Source organism: Solanum dulcamara, chromosome 5, assembly GCF_947179165.1.
Source record: "Solanum dulcamara chromosome 5, daSolDulc1.2, whole genome shotgun sequence".
NCBI lineage: Eukaryota > Viridiplantae > Streptophyta > Magnoliopsida > Solanales > Solanaceae > Solanum > Solanum dulcamara.
Window position 1 is genome coordinate 75820026 of NC_077241.1, and position 19221 is coordinate 75839246.

The 19221-nt window shown below is 37.2% G+C and overlaps 2 protein-coding genes across 3 annotated transcripts; one reads left to right on the forward strand and one right to left on the reverse strand.

Moving 5' to 3' along the window:
- The first annotated feature begins 5444 nt into the window (after positions 1-5444).
- Positions 5445-10603, forward strand: LOC129889894 (hsp70-Hsp90 organizing protein 2-like). The gene is made up of 7 exons (XM_055965366.1): positions 5445-6514; positions 8921-9209; positions 9280-9365; positions 9490-9713; positions 9931-9997; positions 10080-10139; positions 10232-10603. The coding sequence occupies exons 1-7, from the start codon at positions 5615-5617 to the stop codon at positions 10343-10345; spliced, it is 1740 nt and encodes a 579-aa protein (XP_055821341.1). The 5' UTR covers positions 5445-5614; the 3' UTR covers positions 10346-10603.
- Positions 10604-11672: 1069 nt separating this feature from the next.
- Positions 11673-18736, reverse strand: LOC129889895 (elongation factor G, chloroplastic). 2 transcript variants are annotated; one of them, XM_055965368.1, is made up of 5 exons: positions 18386-18736; positions 15675-17089; positions 14257-14769; positions 12065-12274; positions 11673-11949 (listed from the first exon to the last, which is right to left on the reverse strand). In XM_055965368.1, exons 1-4 carry the CDS (start codon positions 18651-18653, stop codon positions 12107-12109), a joined length of 2364 nt encoding a protein of 787 aa, XP_055821343.1. In that variant the 5' UTR covers positions 18654-18736; the 3' UTR covers positions 11673-11949; positions 12065-12106. The 2 variants fall into 2 exon arrangements, with proteins under 2 accessions (XP_055821343.1, XP_055821342.1); XM_055965367.1 differs by having other exon boundaries at positions 11673-12274; positions 18386-18734.
- Positions 18737-19221: the final 485 nt, after the last annotated feature.

Sequence of the window (19221 nt, forward strand, 5' to 3'; positions counted from 1 at the left end):
AACACTTAGTTTCTATACGCCTGGACTAAGCTGTTGGGCCACCTGCATTTTGGGCCTTAAGCCCAATTCCACTTTATATCGCAGTTGTATATATACTTTATATCGGACTATATATACACTGTATACAATGTATGCAATATTATTTCTATATATCGAATTGTATACCACATGTTTGTTCCCTGTATTTTCTGTATATCAGATTATATATACACTGCATATCAATGTATACAATATTATTTTCTTACATATCGGGTTGTATATATACTATATATCAGTGTATACAACATTGTTTTCCACCTGTATTATGTGTATACAACCCAATATCAATATTCAAACCATGTATATTAGCTTCTTTTCCATGTATTAACTTTCCAGCAATTTGAGTAAGATGATGGGAGACTCAAAATTCAATGATACTAAAAATTTCAAAAATGCAAACTATAATTAAACTAACCTAACTAATATTGTATTTAGTTAAAAATAAAATCTTTTTGAGATGATTTTCGAATAACTACATAAATAGTAATCAAAGATATAGTTATATAGAAATATGTATATTATACTAAAATTTATAAAAAAATAAAAATACTTAAGAATAACATGAAAATATCTTTGTTTTTATAAAAGCCAATTATTTCAAAAATGTTCAAAATTCAAAGAAACTCGATAGCTAAATTGCGTTGTGGATGGTCAAAATTGGGTGTCAACAATCATTGATACAACTAAAAACGTAATTAAAATGGCCCAATGCAATTCATCAAAATTAGGGTTAAAAGTAATAGAATTTCAAAAGATCTTTTGAGGAAAACTCGGGACTCCTTGGGTAGAGGAACCCATGGATCAATCCTCACATACCTTGGTGAATTAACTCACAAATTGAAGAGGAACTTTGATGAATTTGAAACCCTTGTTTGAAATTGTAGGAGAACCTTGAGAATCACTTAGCCTTGCCTTAGGAAAATTTTGAAGAATGAATAGAATAGGAGGGGAATTTGAAGGGATGTGTTAATATGGAATTTGAACTTGGTCATAAAAGTGTTTAAGTTCATCGAACCGAACTCAAAAAAAGATAATATTTCCCTTCATTAAAACTGAACTTTGACTTATGGATTGACTTCTACGACTCGTCCTCAAGTCTACGAATTGTAGACTTGAATCATCGTGTAGGGTCCTGAAATTCCTGAGCTTTGGAAGTCTCTAAAGTTGCGTCTACGAGTCGTGCTTACGACTCTTCATTTGGATTATGGGATGTAGACCCAACTCGTCCTACAGATTTTGAAAACATGCAAATTAGGAGTCTCTAAAGTTGTGGTATGAGTCAATGTTATGACTCGTCGAATGGACTATGAGTCGTAATGTTGAGTCATAGGACTTCTCCTTGGTATGGTCCTGAACAGGTTCAAGAACTCACTTACGGGTCGTAGAAAGCTCTATGAGTCGTACCATGACTCATGAACTTGAAGTCGGTCCATATTTTTGGAAAATTCCTCCTTCGTTCCAACTTTTTGACTTTCGAGATTTCATAGTTGTCTTTTCAAATAAGGGTTTTCTAGTGGCTAAACTATTATGGAAATTATCTGCATAAAAAGGTTACTAAAGAAAAAGTAAGTTAGAAGAATGATTGGAAGTAACGGATCACAAAAAGAATTCAAAATATGAGTGAGACTTTAAAGGATCATGCTAATAGAGTATCCCATAGGATGAGAAAGTGGTGGGGAACGAAGAAAGCACATTGGAAAAAAGGCAGTGATGTTTATGTTATACCCCACACTCTTGAGCTCGGAATGTCTCTTAAGCTTCTTAGAAGTTATCTTGTGAGCCGGATAATCTATGACACTATCAAACAACTCTAAGGAAGGGAGAATGTGATACCCCATAATAGAGAAGGTTGGAAATAAGGTCATGAGAAGTCGGAAGGAGTTAGAGGTCAAGTAGTGAGTCGTAGAACTCGACTTACCTACGTAAGCTACTAACTTAGAAGTTTTGCATACTTAAGCCACTTGAGTATATACCAAGCTTACGTAGCACGGATTATATAAGTTCTTAAATTAAGACGAGATTACGAACCTACGAGGAGGAGGAGGAGAGAATGACACGTAGTAGCAAGACAGGAGTGACACGTGGCAGCAACTGAAGCAAGCAACTGACTCACCTGCCCGCTTAAGGGGGGGTGGACCCCATTGCCACGTGGCAACCCTCATTGAGCGCATTGATGTGTTAGTTCAATTGGGGCTGGACACGTGTCACTCTTAGGGGTTGACACATGTCACCTCCTAGGGCAGCATATATATAGGTGTCATATGACTCATAACTCATTTTTTCATCCAAAAACTTCAGCTACAAAAAGAAAAGGTAACCCTAAAGCTAAGAAAGAGTAGCGTCGGCCAAGAGGGAGAAAAAGGTAGGCTTCTGATTTCATTTCGTGAATTAATTATTTCAGGTATCCTATGGTGATATAGCGGTGGTTTATAACATAAAATTTCATTTTGGGGCAGCAAGGAAGAGCTACAAACAGTCCGCTCAATTTCAGCACGTTTAAAGAAGTTTTGAGGCGCAATTTGGCAAGTTTTGGCCAATTTCGGGTAAGGTAAGGTTTCTCCTTTCAATTTGGAGGTTATGTGGTGGTTATGGAGTGTATTATATGTCTTGTATGTGGCTGTAAGTATAAAGATTTCATAGGGATGCTTGACGTTTGAAACAAACTAAATTGGAGTCGTTATAATTAAATTATAGTCGAAGCAAGGTGTTGTGCTTGTGGTGTGCGGCTGCAGGTGTGTGGTGGTGTGTTGCAGGGCTGGAACATGGTCTAAATGGGGCGTGGGTGCTGCTGGTTGCAGCCACATGACCCTCCGCTTCGTATAGTCAAAGGTTTTACGAAATAAAGATTAAAAACTCTCTTTTGCTATCGTAGTTTTGGGTGAATTGTTTGAAACTTATATTGCATCGTATTGTGGTATTTCTGTGTTGTATAGCTGCTTATTGTTGTTTTTGGTTGGCTGTAATAATTGAGGGTTTAATTTGAAGTTCGAATAGGGCAAACTATAGGGGAGGTGTTGCTCGATTTCTGTTAATTCTGTAACTAATTAAGGGACTAGTCGAGAAAGGCGAGATAGGGAGTGAGTTCTATAAATACTCGAAGGTAACTTAAAATGCTGGGAAGTCGAGTGTTGATATTTGTGTTTGCTTTCATGTTAAATAGGTTCAAAGGACAACAAGGCAAACCTGGTTAAAAATGATCGAGAAGAGGTATGTAAAGCCTATCATTTCTCTTCTTTGGCATGTCCTAGATATAAGTAAAAGATGATACGATTGCTGAGGTGATTCCATTCCTAAGTGTCTCATATTCACTTCTGGAGGTTGAACTTTTATAATAGTTGAGCTACTTTCCTTGAACCTTTTATATGCTAAGGAATTAATGAATATACAGGCTCCTAGTTGTAAGGACTATATGAAAACAAGTGGTCTGGAGTCCTTAAGTGGTTAGCATTATTTTAGTACATGTCTAGAGACCCCGAGATGCAATTAAGATAGCCCTTAATGGCATTTAGAGGGCATCTAAGATGACGACACTACTACTCGGATCCTCAGACGATAGCTTAATCCTCTTATACTATCGCATATGGTTACTCACTACTCTACTCGTGCATACTGTAACCCTTCTATCACCGAGTCCCGGGCCGGGTACATAAACATGTGCAGTTCACTGCATTATCCACCTAGTCTCTCACTAAAGGGCCGGGTATACTATACGAGGACATGATAATGCAATGACATGAAAAACTCACTGAGTCCCTCACAAGAGGGCCGGGTACGTATGTATATATATAATGATGTGATGTAATAAGGTGGTGATGGCGCCGGGCCTATGATGGTCCTACAGGTATGATTCACCGGATTCCTGAAAGGGCCAGCTATATTGTATAATTTGAGTATGCATGTTTTATGATTCACAGGGTACAAGTACAGGTTTCTTATATGATATTTTATCTCTTACTTCTCTGTTTCAGATATGCTACCAGTTATGCTATATTATGTTTTATATACTCAGTACATATATCGTACTGACCCCCCTTTTTTCGGGAGGCTGCGTTCATGCCCGCATGTACAGATAGACAGTTTGGGGATCCGCCAGCATAGGAGTCCCACCCAGTGGTCCAGAGGTGCTCTTTTGTGCTGGAGCCTAGATTTTGATACTAAACCCTGATATATATATTTTTGTTCACGGGTATGGCGGGGCCCTGTCCCGCCTTATGTTACTGTTCTTACTCTTAGAGGTCTGTGGATATGTACATGGGTTGTATACGAGTTGTATATGTATGTATGTACAGTTGTGCTTATCTGACTTGTGCTTTGGAGCGTTCCTGGTGTTGTGACAGCCTTGTCGGCTCACTTGTATGTGTATTATGGAACGACCCTATATGTTACGACAGTCTTGTCGGTTTGTATGTTTTCTTATCGGTTGGTACACTATGAGTCAAACAGGACATGAGTTTACTTAGAGTTGGCAGGGATACACGTGTGTGTCCAATTCGGGCACCCGTCACGACCTACGGGGTTGGATCGTGACAGTTTAATTGTACCAAAACATAAATGGTAAATTAGAATTATTTAAAATTAAGAAAGAGTATAATTGGAAAAAAAAAGTAAACAATGGGATATCACCAAATTGGTGGTTTAAAAAAGTAAGAATTTTCATGGTTACAAAATCATGAAACCAAATCATATCATATCATGTAATTAAAGAAACAACCAAACAAATGTGGTTCTCTTACTAACCATACCACACCATACCACATAAAACCACCCTCCAAACAAGTTGTAAGAGTCCTAGAAGGTTGTCATGGAGCTACATTCCCTTCCCGACCTCCATAAAATACATACTCAGAGCCATATATATAATAGATACAAATTCAATATAACAAAAATCATCTCAAAATTTCGTTCATAATTTCAAAAAATCACTTCTTAGGGATGATGCTAAATCTACCTGTCTGATTCATAACTTTTCGGAAAATTGTATCTTGCCATTTGAAAGAAATTATGACGAAATTTTAATTTATATAATAATATATTATTGTATGTGGGTATAAATATCTTTTATAATTTTATATAATGATGTGTATTGAATATATAATATTGTGTATCAAGTTTTCAAATATTTTTATAAAAAGAAACTTACGCAATTTTTATATTATTATTGTATACCAGATATATATTACTCCTATTGTAATACCATAGTGTGTTTTAAACTAAATATTTGTAATACAAGTTTTAGTTTATATTTTGCAATATAAATTAAGTAACTTTACTTTTACAAAATTTTCCATTCTAAAAAAATAGTTTATGTACAAAATTCCAAAAAGATCTGAGCATAAGAATTTATTGTACCCAATTTTTCCAAGTCTTATAAAGCCAACTTAACCCTAGAAATTCCAATAATAATTCCAATCGTCATAGAACTTTCCAGAACCTCAGCCAGAACCTACAAGAACCCTCTAGTCCCCACTACCACACACAAAACCCTCTTTAATAAATCCCTAAAAACTCCATCTTTCTTCTCTTCCATTGTACTCTTTCATAGATTCTTCAAGAACATTCCTGTAAATCAACAGCGATGGCCGACGAAGCTAAGGCCAAAGGTAACGCCGCTTTCGCCGCCGGTAATTTCACCGATGCTATAAATCACTTCACGGAAGCCATCAATCTTGCTCCCACCAATCACGTTCTTTACTCCAACCGATCTGCTGCCTACGCATCATTAGGGAAATATTCCGATGCTTTATCCGATGCCCAGAAAACAGTTGACCTGAAACCCGACTGGGCAAAAGGGTATTCTCGTCTTGGTGCCGCACATTCTGGACTTCACCATTACGATGACGCCGTTTCTGCTTACAAGAAGGGGCTTGAAATTGATCCAAATAATGAGGGGTTAAAATCAGGTCTTGCTGATGCTCAATCAGCTCAGGTTCGATCTCGTGGTCCGGCTAATCCGCCGAGCCCGTTTGGTGATGCGTTTTCCGGTCCGGAGATGTGGGCTAAGTTGACTGGGGATGCAAGTACAAGGTCTTATTTGCAACAGCCTGATTTTGTTAACATGATGAAAGATATTCAGAAGAATCCAAGTAATTTGAATCTTTATTTGAAGGATCAGAGGGTAATGCAAGCACTTGGAGTTTTGTTAGGTGTGAAATTGTCGACAAGGATGCCGGAGGAGGACGATGAGATGCCGGAAGTTTCTACGGAGAGGAAGAGACCAGCGGAGGCAGAGCATGTGAAGGAGGAGAAGCGTCCCGAGCCTGAACCACAGCCAGAGCCAATGGACGTGTCTGAGGAAGAGAAGGAGATTAGAGAGAAGAAAGCAAAAGCACAGACGGAGAAAGTGGCGGGTAATGCGGCATACAAGAAGAAGGATTTTGAGACTGCAATTCAGCACTATACTAAGGCTATTGAGCTTGATGATGAAGATATATCTTTCATTACTAACCGCGCCGCGGTCTACTTGGAGATGGGAAAGGTATCATCCACATTCCTTAATACTCCCTAATGTTATTTGGCTAGTTAAAGGGTGTATGATGTTAATATGACTTGATAGCAGTCGTAAAGCTAAAACTTTAATTTTTTTAACAAAGGAAACGAAGTCAGCATGGCTTGCCTAGTTCGTGCTTATCAGTAGTTATGATCCCTGCTTGCTACAATTGATCTAATCATTAACTTGATCAAAAAAAGTTGAAAATTTTGAAATATTGCACTTTAGAGTTAGCCTAGCTAGTGTAATTAAGCTGTAGTTTGTGGTAGACTAGGGTTGAATCTAGCTGTAAAAGAAGTAAGTTGATTTCTCCCATCTACCCGGTGGAAAGGGGCAGCCGGTGCAGGTATGGTAGGATGGTCCATGTCCGGCTTGATAGTTGTTTAAAAGACGGAAGTTTTAATTGTTTAATGAGTATTGGGTTTTGGAAGTTGTCTATATTATGTAGAAATAGACAACAATCCTGAAATTGGGAAGAGAGTCTGTATACATTGGAATGGAAGGAGTATCACTACTTGTGTGCTTGTCTTCTTTATGCATTTTTATGGTGACATGCTTGGGGGAATTTGAGTTCATCATCAGCATAGTTGATGTGGTAGAAGGATTTGGCTTTTCTCCTAGGTAATAGGTCATGTGGTAGTGTTGTAACTCCTTAGTGTGTTTGGTATTTTTTTTGTCAATAAAACTAAGGTTGTGGGGTTTGTTGTAAAGTTTTAGTTGGGTTTCATATAACTAATGTTGTAGTCGAGAGGGTGTGAAGTATCACATGAGGGAATTGTAATTTGTCTTATTGGCAGATTTGTGATGCCGGACATAATGTCTCTGTGTAGAAGAGTTCGCACATATGGGTGATATACCCTTCTCAAGGTGTTCATTTTTGTTTGGGTTGTTGTTGTTGTTGTTGTATATTTTGATCAGGCAATTGTCTAGCTTTTATGCCCAAAGATAGGTTACAGATTTTCTTTGTTATCTGTTCTTTATTTTATGGGTGGTCGGAGAGGCTGAGAGGGCGTCTCTCTGTGGTTTTCCCTGCTGCAGTAGAATTTCCCATTTGAGTCGTCTTTCCTAATATATAGGAAAGCATAATAATTAATGAAAGGTTTTCCCTGTGAAATGGAAAATCTAATCTATTGAGGCCCAGGTGGTATGTCTCTCTGAAGTCTATGAACAGTGGTGAATTGGTGATAGTGATATTCAAAATATACAGGTGCTGATCACGGATTCCATAACTTGTATTAGGCATGGAGTAGTGTGGTGCTCTTTCATTGAGATCTGGTTGTTAATGAACCTGAAAATTCTACACAATGTCCTGGTATACTTGTTAGGTGCCCAACTTTTGCTGGATTAATAGTCATGTGAGGCATTATTTAAAAGGAAACATAATGTTCTTAGAAGAAACCAAATGTTACAGAAGATGTAATTAAAACGCAGATATTGGTAACTTTCATGCGCAGTTATTTGTAAATTATGTTTATTCTTTTTTTTTTTTGATTTTTTGTTTATTCTAGCCTTCCATAATGATGCAGCTTAGAGGAGTTTGCTGATGGCAGTGAGATAATTTTGTGACTTCTTGCTTTAGAAATTGTTGAACAATGGTAGTAATCTCTTACGTGTTTTACGAACTTACTCTCTTCAATAACCGTATCTATCTTCACCTATGCGGTGGTAATAGTCACTTCCTCTTCTATTGCTAATGAAGTCTGTTTATAGGCTTCTCTTGTGAGATCTGTGTCTGTTTCGGTATCTAGGTGTTTGCATGGGAATTTCTCATTGTTTCCATGCCTTTTTGGGTGGATCATGCATTAAGAGTACACTCTGGTTTGTCAGGAAGACACATCTGGCCAGAAAAGCAAAATGCTTAGAAATTCCGTGAAAGGATTCTATAATGAATTGAAGTTACAACCAACAGAACTCTTGTGTTTAGGGGGAAGGTTTGTGAGTTCATCGGTTTCCTTTTCTAATTCTAATATAATTAATCACCAAGTTGGGTCCCCAAACTGTTGAGTTTATGGGAAAGGGCTTGAGTAAGTCCACTTCCTTTGCTAATAAGTCACCATCTAGGACCAGTACAAGCATATAAAGTCGAGGGGTGAATAGAGAGATGATCTTTGCCAACTTTCTCCGCCTATATGTCCTTGATTTTTCTGGTGACTGCATGACATGATACTTAGTCATTAGAGTAATAGACATGGTATGAGTTGTGTGTTCCTATCCCCATTGTCTCCCAGGTTTCTCTGTCCTCTTGTTTACCCATTGCAAGTGTAGTATTTTGGGCCTTGTTCCAGGACTTCGATCGATTTCCTGTGATGGTATGATTTACCTGTGAAAATTTCTGCATAATTTCTCTGCTCTTGTGAACTCACTGTGTGTTGTAATTTTTTGCCTCGATTTCAGTATGATGAATGCATCAAAGATTGTGACACAGCTGTTGAAAGGGGGAGAGAGCTAAGGTCAGACTATAAGATGATCGCAAGGGCTCTGACTCGAAAGGGAACTGCCTTGGCAAAATTAGCTAAAAATTCGAAGGATTTTGAAGTTGCAATTGAGGTTTTCCAGAAAGCTCTGACCGAGCATCGCAACCCAGATACCCTGAAGAAACTGAATGAAGCTGAGAAGGCGAAAAAGGAATTAGAGCAGCAAGAGTATTTCAATCCACAAATAGCAGATGAAGAGCGTGAGAAAGGTAGCTCTTTCTAAGGCTCTCTTTTTTTGTTTTTCCTCTTATGGAGCTAACTTTCTTCGCGACGTTACAGGAAATCAGTTCTTCAAGGAGATGAAGTATCCTGAGGCGGTTAAACATTATACTGAATCCATAAAGAGGAATCCCAAAGATCCGAAGGTATGGCCTTTCTCCATCTTCTGTAACCTCTTTTGACTTGAGGACTTCTCCCTGTCCTTTATTGAGGACTCAATCCTGGTAACTGCAAGTGATGCATCTATTTTCTCCTTTGTTTTTTTGTTAGGCATATAGCAACCGGGCTGCCTGCTACACGAAGTTAGCTGCATTACCTGAGGGACTCAAGGATGCTGAGAAGTGCATTGAGCTCGATCCAACATTTGTAAAGGGCTACACCAGGAAGGGTGCTGTGCAGTTTTTCATGAAAGAGTACGAAAAAGCTTTGAAAACTTACCAGGAAGGATTGAAGCTTGATCCTCAGAATCACGAACTCCTAGATGGTGTTAAGAGGTGTATAAATATTTCTTTTATATTCGCATATCTCATCAGGTGCTTTCTTTTATGTTTTTGAGGGTGATCGTGATTCTCAAAATTGGTTTTCATCTATGGTGTGATCTGTGTTTTACTTTTCTTCTTTTTCTGCAATTCAACTATCTTGTTTTTTCAAGGAGACATGGAAAAATATGGTTCTTATTGTAACTTAATAGTTGCTCTATTCATTTGGCAGATGTGTAGAGCAAATAAACAAGGCAGGCCGTGGAGATCTAACTCCAGAGGAGCTCAAAGAGAGACAGGTAATTGTTTCTTTGCACTATTTTGCTCCAGGTGGAGCTAATCGGTGATGGCTAACACTCGTAAATCAATTTCTTTGAGCAGGCCAAGGGGATGCAGGATCCAGAAATTCAGAACATCCTTACAGACCCAGTAATGCGACAGGTAATGTTTGGTTGTGTGAGAGTAGTATCTTCGACTCGTCATATACCAATATCATTGTGTAATTAGCTTGGGCGTTTTGTATTTTGGAGCAGGTGCTAACTGACTTCCAAGAGAACCCAAAAGCTGCACAGGATCATATGAAGAATCCTCTTGTGATGGACAAGATCCAGAAATTGATTAATGCAGGAATTGTCCAAGTTAGATAAGTAGCAATATTTACAACTCACCAGGGAAAGTAGCAAAGACTATCCATTATTTTTTCTATCCTTTGTTTATTTGGGGTTAATCGTTCATTAAGAACTCCTTTTATTCCTAGTGTAATGTCGTACAATGTCTGGGTTTCCCTTCTTACTTCTTTCTGTGGCAACTGTTAAATTTTTGTATCTTGTTTTGCTTTGGGGGTCTGAGAGGACAGATTGTTAGCACGTTTATGTCTTAATTGTTGTGTTTCCAACCGGTTCCAAGCTCTTCACTTTTTCCCCGAAAGCTCCACTAGTGTTTGGCCATGAAAATCTTTAGGTGAAAAATTCCAATTCCAACTTAATAAGTTTCCAATAAATTGATATTTTATTATCTGCTCTCTGCTCACCAAGGGGTTATTTGGTATGGGCGTATTACTAAAAATTAGTGCATGTATCAGCTTTTATATTAAAGTGGTTTAGCATGATTAAAGATTCAATTATCCCTCAAAATTCTTTTGATATTTTATTTATGCAATGCATGATATTGTTAGTACATCAAATCAAACAATACATGAGAAATAATCTATGTATAATTGATACAAGTATTATTAATACATTTTATTTAGCATAATTTTTATACACTCTGTCCTAAGAAAATTCAGCTCGGCTGGGACGAGTATGTGCGCCTTTGAGATTGGTTTCGAGACATTGTTAGAAAAAAAATTCAGCTGTGAAAATTAGAAATTGCCTTGGGAGCAACTCTTCTAGTTTTTGATAAAGGTTTTTTTTTTTTTTTTAATGGTGTCAAGTTTTCCCGATAACAAGTTAGTTCAGTACTTTTATGTCAACTTTTGTCAAGTGATGGGTGAAAAGGGCAGCCCAATTTTGCAAAAAAAATTAGTTTTTTAAAAAAAGAGTAGTTCGGTCCACTAAAAGACCGTTTGGATTGACTTATAAGTTATTTATAAGTTGTTTTCAATTTTCTTTAGTGTTCGACTGATCAATTTATAGTCATTTTGTGCATAAAATAAGTTTCAATAAATAATTGAGTTTGTTTGGATAAATTTATTTTAAGCAACTTATAAATTGAAAACAACTTATAAGTCAAAAAAATAAATTGGACTGCATCTACTTATTTTTTTTCAACTTATTAGTTACTTAAAATAAATCCATTCATACAGGCTCTAAAGTTCCCGCTATGTGCAAAGTCTGGAGAATGGTTCAACCACAAAAGCTTATTGTACACAATGTTACGTTGCATTTTTGCAAGAGCCTGTTTTCAAGGCTTGAACGTGTGATCAAGAGATCACACGACAACAATATTTATAAGCAATATCATTTATAAATAGAGTTGCAACATAAAAGCAATCGTAAAATAAACAACTCAAACCGTCAGATGTTACACCTAAGATCCCAAATAAAGAGCATCAAGTTGTTACAGAGCATATATTTGTTTCTATAGTAAGAAAAAAGATGATCCCACAATCAGGACACACTCAATCTTGGCCTATAATATTGATGCTTCTTTGGATGCAGAGATATCTTAAATGCATGTACACATTGTAGTCCTTTCTTTCTTCCGCCCCTTCGGAGTCTCAGCTTATAAATGCAACGAGATACACAAATGGCTGAAAAAACTCAAGACGTATAACTAAATATCAGCTATTCTCCATCGGTGTTTCATGCTGGTACGTACAAAAAGAATGTTGTGCAAGCCTTAACATCTTCGTCGAGTGAAAATACCTATCTTTTAGTTTGTGGATCCAAAATCTGGAAGCTGACTGACTAAGCCGCTGCTGCTTCCTCCTTTTTGGCAAGCTGGTTTTGAATGTGTTGAGGGACAACATCAAATTTGGCTAATTGCATAACGTACGATGCACGACCCTTTGTCATACCTCGCAAGGTACTAACGTAATTGAACATCTCTGCTAATGGAACTAAAGCATCAACCACCTGCACCAATTGTATTACATCCATCAGAGAGATTTGTTATGCAGCGACAGTAATACACTTTTTTTTCTTCAAGGAAACGTCAATTTATCAAAAAATGCATATTTTAGCAAATGCATATTCTTCACAATTGTAAAATATGACATGTTACAATCCCTCTAGAGGTCATTTTTAAAGTAGATAAAGCTACCTATCTTACAAATGTTCATAGAGAAACCATAGACACCATCCATCCCTGCTATACATGACAATGTACGACCGGATATGGAGTTTAAAACTAAGGCAAAATACATAAGTGCCCCCTTAAACTTGTCCGATTTTTCCATTTAGATACTTAAACTCAGTCTAATACCTATTGAACACCTAAACTCTTCTAGAAGTGTTCCAATCAGACACATTTTTATAAGGACAATCAAATAATAAAATGCGCGCATTTCACATGCAGCTGACATGGCAAAAGCTACCAATGAGATAGCGACATGTAGTTTTGATCCCAAATAATAAGGAAAAAAATGACAATGAAAAGCTCTGTTCCTCAAAATATTCAATGAACTTCCGGTGATGCATCAAAACATAAATCGTGTTAAGATCTGGGTATGATTTTTTCAAAAAACACAGATGAATTTCTTCAGCCAAAATTATCCGTGAAAGATCAAGAAAGGAACTTTTAAAGAAAATTAAGAAAGCAAGCATTAAGAAGTAATTTCTGTAGAGAAAGCAGAGAAATTATGAGCGCTGAATGCTTATTAAAAACCGATTGATTTTTTTCAGAATTGGATGAGTGATTCAAACCTTAAAAAAACTGCAACTGAGGGAAAACAGGAAAAGGGGATCATGGATTTGAAGAAACCAATCTCAGGTGGTTGTTCCTCAAAATTATTTGAGAAAATTGCAACTGAATATTGTGGTGTTGGAATTGGAGAAACTAGATTTGAGTTTTTCCCGGACGTGTTCCTAGTGAGAAGTGGGTTTTGGCAAGCCAGCATGGGACCCGGCGCCGGCCTTGAAAATTTTCGGTGAGATGGTAGACCTTCAAGCAAAACCAGCGGAAAACAAAAACTGGAAACAGAGAGTATCTTTTCAAAACCATTTTCCAGGCACCAAATGCGCTCAAAGAGAGGGGAAACATATACTTTGTCATGTCAGCAAAGTGTGTCCAACTGAAACATTTTTCTAGAAGATTGTAGGTATTCAATAGGTACTAGCCTGAGTTTAAGTGTCTAAATGAAAATATCAAACAAGTTTAGGGGGTCGTGTATGTATTTGGCCTTAAAATAATAATGACATATATATATATATTAAATTGTTAGTAGTGAATAATTATTACTCCTTTCATCCCAATTTATGAGTTCCCACCTTGGAATGTTTCGAAATGATCAACACCATTTTATTTCTATACAAATTGCACAACTTTCAGTAATCAAAATTTACTGAACATCCTCAATTTTGAACTTCAATATTTTTTCCTTTATCATTTTTTTTTTTAAAAAGGTTTCGTTGAATTTTATTCAACCATTACTTTATATTTCTTCCAATATCACTAGTATAATATATAAAAATCAAATTTTTAATCTTTAACTCTATTTCCAGTCAAAGACCATCTTACAAAATGAGATAGAAGGAAAAAAAATGATGGTTGAAAATCAGTTCGACAGTCTGTCGAACTAAACGCATGCCGAAGTTTAATGATTGAATAAAGTTGAATTCTTGAATATTGTAAAAGTTGTATAGAATAATATTATTAGTAGAATGACGCAAAATATATTGAGATGCCTCAAAAATGAAAATGTGGTATAAAAGTAGGACCAGATGAAATACTAGTAGTACTTTTTTAAAATTGACTTAATTCATGTACTACTACTGTATGCATGCTGGATTATTATGTTAGCACAAGGGTCCCCAATTCTTGTTCAACAAAAATGCAGTTCGAAGGTGCAAACATAGATATAATGAACAGATTGATGGAAGGAGTCCGCTATTCATACCTTGAGACCTCCAGGTTTGTCTCCAAAGCTGTTGATCTGGCCTCTCCTTGAGTTAAGGTCACCAATCACATCTCCTAGATGTTCTTCTGGTGTAACTACTTCAACCTTCATTATGGGTTCTAGCAATTGTGGACTAGCTTTTCTCATCCCATCTCTAAAAGCTCCCCTAGCAGCCAGCTGGAATGCCAAAACACTCGAATCCACGTCATGGTAAGAGCCATCTACTAGCACCGCACGAACATCAACAACGGGAAAGCCTGCCAGTACACCGTTACTCATGCATTCTTCTAATCCCTTCATAACACCTGGAATATATTCTTTTGGCACTGCACCTCCCTTGATTTCACTCTTGAATTCATATCCACCACCTGCTACCATGGGTTCAAACCTTACTGTGATATCAGCAAACTGTCCTGAACCACCAGACTGCTTCTTGTGCACGTATTTTACTTCTGAGGTCTTGGAAATGCTCTCGCGGTAGTTCACTTGTGGAGCTCCAACATTAGCTTCCACCTGTCATTGATAAGCAACACAGAGTTACTAAATGTATGAAATCTTTCGGTTCTACGGGCGTTTACTGTAAATAAGAAAGGTAGCAAAGACAGCATACTGATCGAAATAGGCATTACATTGAGCAGTTATTTTACAAGAAAATCAAAGACATGAAAGAGACATGTATGCAGAGTAGCAAACTGATTGTGCCTTGTACAATGATGGGAGGCAAAAGTCTAGTTTTGGGAGATACATGTCCTGTGAAGGTGATGCCGCTGAAAAAGAAGATCAAAGTTGTAATTTTTTTTCCATTTTGGGATTTTGAAAATTTTCCAGTCCATGACAAATTTCACATAATTGGAGCCCACAAGCCCGTTGAAAAGAAAAAACAATGATAAATTTAACCCAAGGTTTTTGTTGATTTCATCTGGCTTCGAGTAATGCATGAAGCAGATACCTTGACAATTCAAGCAGATAGAAAGCTCATATGGACAACATATTTATATATATATATATATACAATGCATGAAGCAGATACCTTGACAATTCAAGCAGATAGAAAGCTCATATGGACAACATATTTATATATATATATATTATATATATATATATATGCCCCTGAGAGTGTGTTCACACGTCACAGTGAGCATTTTTGGAATATAAGCAGACAATAAATATCTGCTTCGGGGTGTGCTAAGCAAACAGTTTGCAAATATCCAGACAATAAATAACTGCTTCGGAGTGTGTTAAGCAAGCATTTTGCATATATCCATACAATCTTCTTTTATCAGATCTCACTTAAGCAGTAAATAAGAGTAACAGTGAAAGTAACTAGAAACTGCAATGACAATTCTTCTGATAATAATAGGAGAAAAAATAGGTTTAGCTTCTTTTTTGGGGTTTGAGAGGGGTTTCCAGATAAATACCTTAAATTCCCTTTTCAGTCGATCAACAATGATCTCAAGATGTAATTCTCCCATTCCCTCAATAACTGTCTGGTTAATCTCCTCATCCCGTGAAAAATGGAAAGATGGATCCTCTTGAGCCAGTTTTATTAAGCCTTGTGCCATCTTATCAATATCCGCTTTGGTCTTAGGTTCAATTGCAACCTTTATAACAGGATCTGGGAAATCCATGCGCTCAAGCACAACAGGCTTCTCGGGATCAGACAATGTCTCTCCTGTAATTGTATCTTTCAATCCAGCAAGAGCAACAATATCACCAGTTAATGCTGTCTTTACATCCTCTCTGCTGTTAGCATGCATTTCCAGAAGTCTGCCAATTCTCTCTTTCCTACCTTTGTTTGCATTCAATACATACGATCCTGCACTAAGCTTTCCTGAATATACCCTGACAAATGTGAGAGACCCGACAAAAGGATCATTCATGATCTTAAATGCCAAACCAGTAAATGGTTCATCATCGCTTGGTTTCCTCTCAATGATCACTTCTGGGTTGTCAGGGTCAGTTCCATTCATGGGTGGCACATCAACTGGAGAAGGCAAATAATCCACAACTGCATCGAGAAGCGGCTGAACCCCCTTGTTCTTGAAAGCTGAGCCACACAATACAGGGACAAAACTGCCAGAGATAGTTCCCTTCCTGATCAATTGTTTAATGGTTGCCTCATCAGGTTCAACTCCTTCCAGGTACTTCTCCATAACATCATCATCCAATTCAACTATAGTCTCAATCATCAGTGCCCTATACTCCTCAGCTAGGTCTTGAAGATCAGCAGGAATGTCCTCATAGGAAAACTTTGCCCCTAATTCTTCTCCGGACCAAACAATAGCTTTCATCATCACAAGATCAACTAATCCTTTGAATGTATCCTCTGCGCCAATTGGAATCTGAATTACAAGTGGTTTAGCACCCAAGTTTGTTATTATCATGTCTCTTGTTCGGAAGAAATTAGCTCCAAGACGATCCATCTTATTTACGAAACATATCCTTGGGACTCCATACTTATCAGCTTGTCTCCAAACAGTTTCTGATTGAGGTTCCACGCCAGCAACACTGTCAAACAAGCATATGGCACCATCTAAAACCCTAAGGGCGCGCTCTACTTCAAGAGTGAAGTCCACGTGACCAGGAGTATCAATTATGTTGATACGATGCTTGTTCCAGAAGGTGGTAGTAGCAGCAGAAGTAATTGTAATCCCCCTCTCTTGCTCTTGCTCCATCCAGTCCATTGTGGCAGTTCCCTCGTGCACTTCACCAATTTTATAGTTTCTGCCGGTATAGTAAAGGACCCGTTCAGTAGTAGTTGTCTTCCCTGCATCTATATGAGCCATAATTCCTATATTGCGATAGTCCTTCAAAGGCACTGTTCTCTTCTCCTCTGAAGATAGATAAAAGAGCAGCACATGAGTTTATGTTCCAGGAATGACACACTCCCTAGACCAAATGAACCCCGTATAACATCTATGTCAGCAAACTTATGAATCAACACTAAAATAAAACGTATACTCATCTCCTAAGACATAGTGTTAGTAATCATAACTCTAAAATGAGCGTCTACAATGTTTCTAATCATTGACCTCTTTTTTGGGAAAATGAACATAACGAGAAGTTGACACAAAATAAGTTCTTAATGCTCAATGATATTTTCCTTGAGATGCACTAAACAGAGGATACCACCATTCACCAAGAGTGAACTTTAAGTAAGAAAGTCCACAGCAGAACTCAAAATAGACACCTTCAAAGATTAAGTACTATATTTTTAGAATTATCCAGACTAAAGATTCAATCTTTATCTTCTTTTCGACAATCCAAAATTAATTGTTTCATTTTCCTTCTTGATCATGAATATTCAAAACGAACCCCTTTTGTTTTCCGCAAAAATAGACCTTCCTTTTCTCGCCTATTTTCTCCAATTTATTATGTTTTCAATCCTAATTACATTCTATATTATAGAAATCAGTAATTAAGGCAGTCCGATAAAATAAACGATATCAGTTTCTCGATTCCAATCAATCAATCAATTGTGTCTCAATCTTAACCTAGAAGGAGCCAGCTATATAAATATTTTGTATCCATTCCATTTATAATCATACTTTTCATTTCTTTTTTCAATAGAAGTGGTGTTGCAGCCAACTTGTGCTCACCTCAACTATAATAGTAGGATCCGCAGTATGGTTTCCGGCTAACTCTTTCCACAAGGACTTATTTAGATTGGTTGAAATCACCTAGCTTTTAAGCTATGTTGGAATCCCAACCCTGGCCTCCCATGGTCTTTATTCTATCTTCATCAACCTTTTCAATATAAAAACAACGCACAACAAGAAAAGCAAGACTCTTTCCCAAGAAACCAACCTATCCACTCACCCTCCCTCCAACCCACCACCACCAAAAAAATGTTATCTTTACTAGTTACCCATTAATAATTTACACCATAAAAGTGAAATTTTCCATTCTCGAAGCAAAAAGAATTGAAATTTCCAATTTGATACCTTCAGCAGCAGCCATAGCAAAGACAGAAAAGCTAACACCTCTTACCCAAGAAACCAACCCAACCCCCAACCCCACCCAAACCCCAATAAAAAAGTAATCTTTACAAGTTACCCATTTAAAATTCACACCAGATAATTGAAAATTTTGATACTCTAGCAAAAAAATAATAATTGAAATTTGATACCTTCAGCGGCAGCCATAGCAACAACAGAAAATCCATTCTTTCTTGTTTTCTGAGATAACCCTGAACTTCTAGAAGCATTAACAAAGCATAGTCGTGAGCTTCCAAAGAATTCAGACATAGAAGCAGAAGCAAGAGACTGTAGTTTGACACAACGATTCCTCCGAGAAGAAGTGACCCGGTTGGAAACGGGTACGGGTCTTTGAGACCCATTAAAGTTGCAGAGTGAAGAAGCAGCAGATGACATTCTTGTCACTGACTCTGCTGCCATTTTTTTCTCTCCTCTGTTTTTCTAGTTGTGTGTGTGTTTATATTTGTATTGGTTTATATTGGTTTGGATAGGAAGTGGGGATAATGAAAAGAGTTTGAGGTGTGAGAACTTTTGGTGATTTGGTCATTTTGACACCTTTGGTTTTTAGGTTATTTTTGGGACTATGGGATAATATTGTGAGGCCTACAAAAAAGAGTTCCCTTTTTTTTTTTTTTTTTAAGATTGTCTTGTTAGACATGGATCAACATCCACAACACCCATTTGAACCAAGTTGTGTTATTGGGAAAACTTATATATATTGATACAATTAAAATGATTGATAGTTTAAACTTGGGAAAAATAAGTAACAATGTTTGAGACTCGTGCAAGCAAATATCAGGCACGGATGTTGAACACAATTGTCAAAAATTTGATCTTGACAAGGCAAATCCTCACAATTTCAATTGCGTATAACTAAAATTGATTACGAAATGACTAAACGTATAATAAGTATATATTGTGAGTATGACTTAAATAGTGATCTCAATATCTACTATATATGCACTTGCCCCTTTCAAAATTATGTACT

Bases quoted from the DNA above. Each gene is read 5' to 3' on its own strand.
- LOC129889895 (XM_055965368.1), bottom strand. From the start codon at position 18,653: ATGGCAGCAGAGTCAGTGACAAGAATGTCATCTGCTGCTTCTTCACTC. The intron at 14,770-15,674 runs GTATTTATCTGG...TATCAATGACAG, and splicing joins GACTGAAAAGGGAATTTAAG to GTGGAAGCTAATGTTGGAGC. The intron at 12,275-14,256 runs GTATGAATAGCG...CAATTGGTGCAG, and splicing joins ACAAACCTGGAGGTCTCAAG to GTGGTTGATGCTTTAGTTCC.
- LOC129889894 (XM_055965366.1), top strand. From the start codon at position 5,615: ATGGCCGACGAAGCTAAGGCCAAAGGTAACGCCGCTTTCGCCGCCGGT. The intron at 6,515-8,920 runs GTATCATCCACA...CCTCGATTTCAG, and splicing joins TCTACTTGGAGATGGGAAAG to TATGATGAATGCATCAAAGA. The intron at 9,210-9,279 runs GTAGCTCTTTCT...GCGACGTTACAG, and splicing joins AGATGAAGAGCGTGAGAAAG to GAAATCAGTTCTTCAAGGAG.